The sequence below is a fragment of the Melopsittacus undulatus genome, chromosome 4 (genome assembly GCF_012275295.1).
Source record: "Melopsittacus undulatus isolate bMelUnd1 chromosome 4, bMelUnd1.mat.Z, whole genome shotgun sequence".
NCBI classification, from domain to species: Eukaryota; Metazoa; Chordata; class Aves; order Psittaciformes; family Psittaculidae; genus Melopsittacus; species Melopsittacus undulatus.
The window spans coordinates 36,488,712-36,496,217 of NC_047530.1; the positions used below are offsets into that span (position 1 = coordinate 36,488,712).

General features: G+C 54.9%; 1 protein-coding gene across 1 annotated transcript; it reads left to right on the plus strand.

The window, feature by feature from the left end:
- Positions 1-2,452: 2,452 nt before the first annotated feature.
- Positions 2,453-6,758, plus strand: PROX2 (prospero homeobox 2). Its single transcript, XM_031048800.2, has 5 exons — positions 2,453-2,473; positions 2,812-4,284; positions 4,858-4,965; positions 5,145-5,339; positions 5,436-6,758. The coding sequence occupies exons 1-5, from the start codon at positions 2,453-2,455 to the stop codon at positions 5,619-5,621; spliced, it is 1,983 nt and encodes a 660-aa protein (XP_030904660.2). The 3' UTR covers positions 5,622-6,758.
- The last annotated feature ends 748 nt before the right edge of the window (positions 6,759-7,506 follow it).

The window sequence follows — 7,506 nt, forward strand, 5'->3', positions numbered from 1 at the left end:
AATGCCACCATGTCCCCATGGCAGGAATGCTGGAAGTGTTTGAGTGCTTTCTGTGGAGCTGGGCAGCACCTGGAGCTCTGGGCTGGCTCCTTTCTTGCCCCTAGTGCAGGTGTATTTGCATCATCTCACCATTGGTTCACCATCCTGGGTCCTAGATGGGATTTCCAGGCAAAATTGTAGGGGGGAATTGCTCACCTGGGCCTCTGCCCACCTGTGCAGCCAGCAGCTCGGCACCTGCCCCTGTGTGTCTGACCCCAGGGTCTATGAGTGTGGGAGATGACCAAGCAGCAGGGAAGATAGCTGGGTGCAAGCGCTGGACCCGACCTCCTGGAGGTTCATCTGCATATTTGGAAGTTGTTCCCAGCCGGTTGGCTGCCTCTGGCCTACTCACTCCCTCTTTAAAGTAGCTGAGCATAGTGGGAGGACACAGGCACTGCCTCCGTGCATCCCACAGCCCCAGATGCCTGTCCTTGGGGCACCGTGCTCCTTGCAGCCCTGGAGCTGAGGTGAGTGGGGCAGAGAGATGCAAGTGGCTCAGGATGGGGACCACGTGCTGAAGACGGAGGGATGCAGTGGCTGGGGAGGGCTCACGGGGGTTTGCAGTGGTGGGGAAGTGGCAGGCTGCTCCATGCTCAGCTCTCCTACCAAGGAGCACCTGGGGAACCTGTGGGGGATGACTCCCATTTTGGAGAGGACATGCTTGCCTTCTCTTCTGAGCATCTTCATTTTGTCCCTCCGTCTTTTTCATCAGGTAAGAGGAGTCTCAGCTGGTTTTTGGTGTTTTGGAAGGTGATACTGATGCAGGCTGGCAGTAAGAGTAGGAACCAAAGCATGCATCTGCTAACTCAGCAGGGAAGGGGCTGCATCAGCACGAACAGTTTGCTTAGGGCAGCACCTCCTGGTCCTCCAGTGCTGGGGAAGCTGTGGGTGGGAAGAGAGCCAGGGCCATGGCCTGACACCATAGGCTCTGCTCCCTCCCTCCAAATGTCTGGCAGAAAGATGTTGGTGCTGGAAGCCTTATACAAGCGGAGGGCTTCTCACCAGCTCTGAGCAGATCTTAGGAGGGATGTATGGCCCTGAGTTTCTGGGGCTGGGAAGTCTCAGTGCAGGGGACAGGTAAGATCCCTGACCTTGCTGCTGAACACAGAGGAGGTGAGAAATTGTGAGTAAGCACCAAAAGAAGGTGTTTCTGTAACAGACCGAGCGAGGTGGCAGGACTGGCTGTCTCATGCCCATGCCATGCGGAAAGGCTTAAGGGTGGATGAAATCTATGACTGCATTGCATTTGCCATGTGTCTTTGCTGGAAGCAGCTAGCAGGCAAAGAGGCAGCAACAGGTGAAGGTGAAGCTTGTTATACAAGAGCAGGGGTGATGCTGAGAGCTCCTGGCACACGGATCTAACCCTGGCCATGGGTAAACTATGGTGGACTGTTAGGAAAATAAAACCCTAATGGTTGGGAGGGAGGAGACAGCACAGGAGAGCAACAGGTGGTGTAGGACAACCCAGAAAACACTTGGTTTGTCAAGACTAGAGCTCTGCAAAAGGCGAAGCTCTCTCCGATGCCTGCCTGGAATACTGGGCTGTTCAAAGAATGGCAACCTGCTAAAAAACAGTGAGAAGAAACTTATTTCCTACACTGCTCATTTCCCTGGGTCACCTGCCATGAAGCAGAAAATCACGGGGATAGGAGACTGATGGTGTTGAAAATGTTCAAATGTTTCTGGGTATAGCAAAAGAATCTCAGACACTTTCAAGTTGTCTGGAAAGGACACAAACTGCCCTGCTTCAGGGATGCAAAGCTCCTGCTAATTAATGTGGGTGAGTAAGAAGCATCCCACAGGGATGGTTATTCTGTAATTGCTTAGGATATGAGTTTTTGTACCTTCTTGTGTAAAGCTGTTTGAGTGATCCAACAAGCGGAGGGGGTGGATCCCTGCCTGGGGCCAGCGTGACAATTTTAAGCCCAGGGATGCTGGCTCAGTAGTTTTTTTCTCTTCTTCAGTAATCCCTATCCCTTTTATTCAGGTTTATTATATTCTTTGTATTTGTTTTGCCCAGTGCCTAGGAGCCCCGTGCTCTATTAGCCTGAACATCCCGGTGTGTCCTGCTTGCAGCAGGTCACATCCCATTTTAATCCTTGCTGTGCCCCTTTCCATTAGCCTGTTAATGCTGCCCTGGACCCATAGCTCATCACCGTGCCCTTGCGGCCCTGGTGGTGGGTGCTGGGTGCCAGCAGAAGCAGGCAGCAGCCATACCCTGGCCCAGCTGCTGTGTGCCATGAATGCCTCACCAGGGGTGTTGCTGCTGCCCAGCATAAGGAGCACCCAAAGCTACCTTTGTCCAGGTGTGCGTGGCAGAGGGCTCCATTGGGTGCTCACCACCCTTGTACCTGAGTCCACAGCCCACAAGGGAGTTCCCTCAGGTGCCTCCCGTGTGGGTGCAGCTGGCAGCATGGGCAGTCTGCGCTGCTGGGTACATCCAGGGCACAAACCATGTGAAGGGTACTCCAGGCACCAGGATTGCCTGGCTGGTAGGTGGGAGCTGTGACAGTGTCCAAGCTGTTGCTGCCATTGTGTCACCCAACAGCTTGCTTGTGGGTTTTGCACTGCCTGGTGAAATAGGCTTTGTAGGGGAGCAGGGATGCCCTGGAAATCTGTGAGGAAAAATCTCTGGCTATGTGCATAAACAGCTGTGGTGTAAGGTCCTGCCCACTGATGTTTCTTGCTCTTTCTCCAGCTCCTTGCTGCTAGCGGGCTGAAACATCAGACACCTGGGGAAACTGCCTATCACCGGAAATGATCCTCAACTAGCCGAGGATCAGCTCTCTGGTGTCCTGGCAGGAAGAAGAGAAGATGGATGGCAGGACTGGCCCTGAGCGACAGAGAGACTGTGCCACTTCAGGGCACAGCCAACGGCTGAAGTTGGAGCCCTGCTTCCAGAGTGACCCTCTCTTGCCTTCCCCCAGCACACCCCTAATATCGCAGCTTCTCAGCCACTCAATGGTTGGCAGGAGACTGGATCCCACCATCCTTTTCCCCTCCTCGCAGGGAGTGACCCTGCCTCAGGAATACGAGTGTGGTGCATCTCCTGGGGAAGGAGCACAAGCCCTGTCTTTCCCCAGGACCTGTGCCCCAGCTCCCATGCCCTGTGCTGGTGACAGGGACCAGCTCTCAGACCAGCACCTATGGGACCAGATCTCTGACCAGCACCTACAGGCCAAGCGGGCCAGGGTGGAGAGCATCATCCAAGGCATAAGCCTCCCACCAACCCCTCAGGCATTTAGCACAAGTCTGGAGGCAGCTTTTTGGCAGGAGAGGGAGAGGGGTAGTGAGGTGCCCTGGGAGAGCAAGAGGAAGCCGAGGGTGCCCCAGCAGGGTTCAGGGGCAGCCAAGCGAGTAGCTCCCTTGGGGGACAGCCCCCATGCCGAGGGCTGCCAGCAGCTGAAGGAGCAGCTCTGCTTCTTGGAGCAGCAGCTGAGAAGGCTTCAGGAAAAGTTCTCCCAGGTCTGTGACTCTGCAGACACTGCCCAAACCCAGGGAGGTTCCAAGAAAGTGCACCCATTGCCTGGAAATCCTGGAGACAGACTGGACAAGGACAGAGCCACTGCCACCAGTGACCCATGCAAAGCACCTCTTTGGAGGAGCATCCTGGAGGTGCAGGGGCCAGAGAAGGATGAGGACAGAGGTGACACAGGTGGCCTGCCCTCTGCAGCAAGGGCTCTATCACAGACACTGAAGCATGAACTGGCTGAGGCGATGTCACGGGTGGTGGACTCTGTTTTGCAGACTGCCTGGCCAAAGGCAGCCAGCCACTTCCTGCAGCAGCACCGCAGACTCCCAGTGCCAGGGCCAGATGCCAGGAGAGAGCATTTTGCTGCTACGAGATGCAGAAAGCCACTTGCTAAGCCATCTCCCAGGAACACACCAGGCACGCTGGGTTCACCCGAGGCTGAGGCCCCGTCAGGAGCTCCAGCGAAGAGCCCAGGCTCTCATGCTGGCTCCTTCAGTTCAAAACAGGTGAGAAAAAACTCTCAGGCTCCCAGCATGTGCTATCCACTGGGCTTGGCTGCCCCCATCCAGGACAGCCAGCTGCTGAGCCAGCTGCTGGGCTATGGCCAACATGGCCTCTGGAGCAGTGGCTCTCATGGGATCCCTTCTTCTCTGGAGAGGGGTCCTCTGGAGCCCCTCAACTTGCACTGGGGAACCGTCAAACTGAGGTCATCGGTCATGAGACAGCAGCAGCCCCTGAGCCCTGCTGGCATGGAGGGCCTGGCACTGCTGCCGGCTGGCAGGGATGGCTGTGGAGAGCTGCAGGCTGTGGTGGACAGGGCACCCTTCATCTCCACACATATATCCTTTGGGGGCAGCTGGAGAGGTCCCTGGGCCTGAGCATGCTCCCCTTGTCCTCCAGACCCAGAGCTCAGCACAACCCTGGCTGGACTCCCCAGGACCAGGGTCCCTGCTGTGCCACAGGAGGCTAAAATGGGGTGGGCAGGAAAGGGGTCCTGAGCCATGAAGGGACATTGCTGCTCCTCAGGGCTGCTTGGATGCTGTAGCATAGCTGAGTCAGGCAATCCCAAGCCTGCTCTTGGGTCATCCTGGTGGTCTTGTAATTTTATGCCAGGAGTCTCATGAAAATATCTTCTCCCACCAGCCTGGGAAAAGCTGTCAGGAGTGGCAGCTTCCCCAGGGGGGGTAAAGGGAAAAGCTAGTGGCTGCCCATCCAGGGATGAACCCCTTTCATCCTGCTGCCAGGCCCTGGGGAGGGATAATCATGGACGCAAGGCATGTGTGTGCTCAGGGACGTGCTGAGATAGTCGGGCTGCTGCATGCAGGCTTTCCTTGACCCCGAGGCAGATGCAGGAGGCACTGACCCCTGGCCACCTGAAGAAGGCCAAGCTGATGTTTTTCTTCACCCGCTATCCCAGCTCCACTCTGCTGAAGACCTACTTCCTCGATGTGCAGGTAAGATGGATGTGGATCTCAGTGGGGAGTGGCACTGTAGATACCCCCATGTCACCAGCCCCTGCGGCAGGGCTGGGTTTAGGGCCAGGCCACTGGTGCGTGGCTGGGCTTATGGCCACTCATGGGTCAGGAGGCTCCAAGCTGGATTGATACCTGTCCTCTGGCTCTTCCCCCGGCAGTTCAGCCGCTGCATCACCTCCCAACTCATCAAGTGGTTCAGCAACTTCCGTGAGTTTTACTACATCCAGGTGGAGAAGTCTGCCCGGCAGGCACTGCTGGAGGGAGCTGTGGATGCTGGCAGCCTCCGGGTGTCCCGGGACTCAGAGCTTTTTCGCACCCTCAACATGCACTATAACAAGGGGAATGACTTTGAGGTGAGGATGGGAGCTGGGGTAAGGGGTGGCAGGGCAGTGGGGCTTGCTGGCCAAGAGGGACCCACAGTGCCGTGGGTGATGCCCATCTCGCTGCAGGTGCCAGGGCGGTTTCTGGAGGTGGCCAGCCTGACGCTGCAGGAGTTCTTCAGTGCCGTCAAGGCAGGCAAGGATGCCGACCCCTCCTGGAAGAAACCCATTTACAAAATCATTTCCAAACTGGACAGCGACATCCCGGAAGGGTTCAAGGCTGTCAGATGCTCCCAGGAACTGCTCTGCAGCTGAGCCTCTGTGACACACAGCAGCCCTGGGTTCTGTGTGCAGCCACCGTGTGCTAAGCACTTAATGAGTGCTCTGTTATTCTGAGTGTTTTCTCTCTGGCCTGACAGACAGCTCCTTGGATGAGCAGTATCACTTGCCTCAGGTGCTGGGATTTTATGCTGTGTGTTTTATTCCTGTGCTCAAAACTGGTAGGGTCTTCCCAGAGACCTTGGAGGAGAGGGACAGAGGTGAAGCCATCAGGCTGGAGCCTGGGAAATTACCCTAAAGCAGCTCTGCCCCTGCCCCTAGGCCAGCTGCCTTCCTTTTCTTCTCCAGAGGGCCACAGGTCAGGGCAAACAGCCTTTCTGTTTATGAAGTAGGCAGAGGTTTTATAGTGGGCAAAGTTTTCTTGGCACAGCAGGCTGGTGGATGTGCTCAGTCCAACAGCATGCCTTGGTTTCTGTCCAGATATAGCACGCCGGTGTCCAAAGAAAACAGCTGGTGAATTCCAGCATTTCAAGCACCCCGTGGGGATAGCTGACCCTGTCTGGGAGATGTCAAAACAGTGGTGTTTTTTTTGTAGCCAGCATGACCACCACTCCCCCTGCCTCCCTTGTGCTGTTTGGCAAGAGCCCCCCCATGCAGCTGCATTCTGCAGCCAAGCAGGTGAGTGTGTGCTGTTGGAAGCAGCCCAGGAGGGACCACTCACCAGCAGCACTATCTGTGGTGCTGGAGAAGAGCATGGTGCACAACCAGCCCCCATCAGCCCATCACCTGAGAGGAGAGCATCATGTTAAACTCCATCTGTGTCCTCCTACACCATGCTTCTGCTGGCAAAATTGCCCCAAACACCTTGGCCCCACAACCTGCCCTTTGTGAAAGAGGAGCACATTATTTGGGACCTCTCAGTCCCTGTGGGTTTTAACATAAGCTGGTGAGGAGCTGAGCCCGAGGTCTGCAAACCCATTGTGGTAGGGGTATAAACCTAAGGAGATTTCTTTTCCCTGTGGCTAGGACTTTTCAACCTGATGGAGCATGACAGAACATTGTGTGTTATGGGTTCTCTTGTCATGGCAGAAGTAGTGGTGAGGGGGAAAGGCTGTGAAGAGGTATGGCAGGAGGGCTCTGGGAAGGCAGTGATGCCTGTGTTCATTTCTTGAGGTTTGTATATTTTACAACCCCCAAACCAAAATTTACTGGATCCATTTTTAAATAAAGAGTTAATCCTTTGTATCTATAGGGACCTCTGAAAACTTCTGCTCTGAAGCATTACCCTGTGAATTTCTTACCTTTCATTGTGAAAACAATCACACCACAGCTAAAGGGCTTACTCCTGCTGCATCCCTGAGGATGCTGAGCAGCCCCCTGTAACCAGTGGTCTGGTTTAAACCTAACCCCAGTGCCTCAGGGTCAGTCTGCTCCTTGTTGAGGGGATCAGAAAGGAGGGGATGGAGGCTGATGAAGACATATCCCAAAGCCTACAGGTGAAAGACTCAAATGTCTTTCATCTGAGCAGTGCTACAGGTGGCATCATGAAGGACAGGATGGAGCTGTTCCTGAAGGCAGTAACTACCTCAGAGCTTAAGTAATGCATTGGGTAGGCAAAACTGATGCTGCTGGAAAAGGAAATGGTGGCTTAGCACAGAGAAGGGGTTAGTAAATTTTTTTGGTCATAGGTAAACAATTAGGGGACACAGATACAGGTTTAGCGAAGACATCCTGCTGGAACGAAACCCTGGGGGAGCAGTTTCTTGCTTCTTGTGTGTTTCTGCTAACATACAAGTTCGTGGGCATTAGTAAAGCGGCAGGTGAGGGTCTGAGGGCAAAGCGATGTCCCAAAGCAGGGTGATGGGGTGGCTGAGGTTGGAAGGGACCTTTGGAGGTCAGCTAGTCCAACACCCTGCTCAAG

Bases quoted from the DNA above. Each gene is read 5' to 3' on its own strand.
- PROX2 (XM_031048800.2), top strand. From the start codon at position 2,453: ATGGGCAGTCTGCGCTGCTGG. The intron at 4,285-4,857 runs GCTGGCAGGGAT...ACCCCGAGGCAG, and splicing joins AGGGCCTGGCACTGCTGCCG to ATGCAGGAGGCACTGACCCC. The intron at 5,340-5,435 runs GTGAGGATGGGA...ATCTCGCTGCAG, and splicing joins ACAAGGGGAATGACTTTGAG to GTGCCAGGGCGGTTTCTGGA.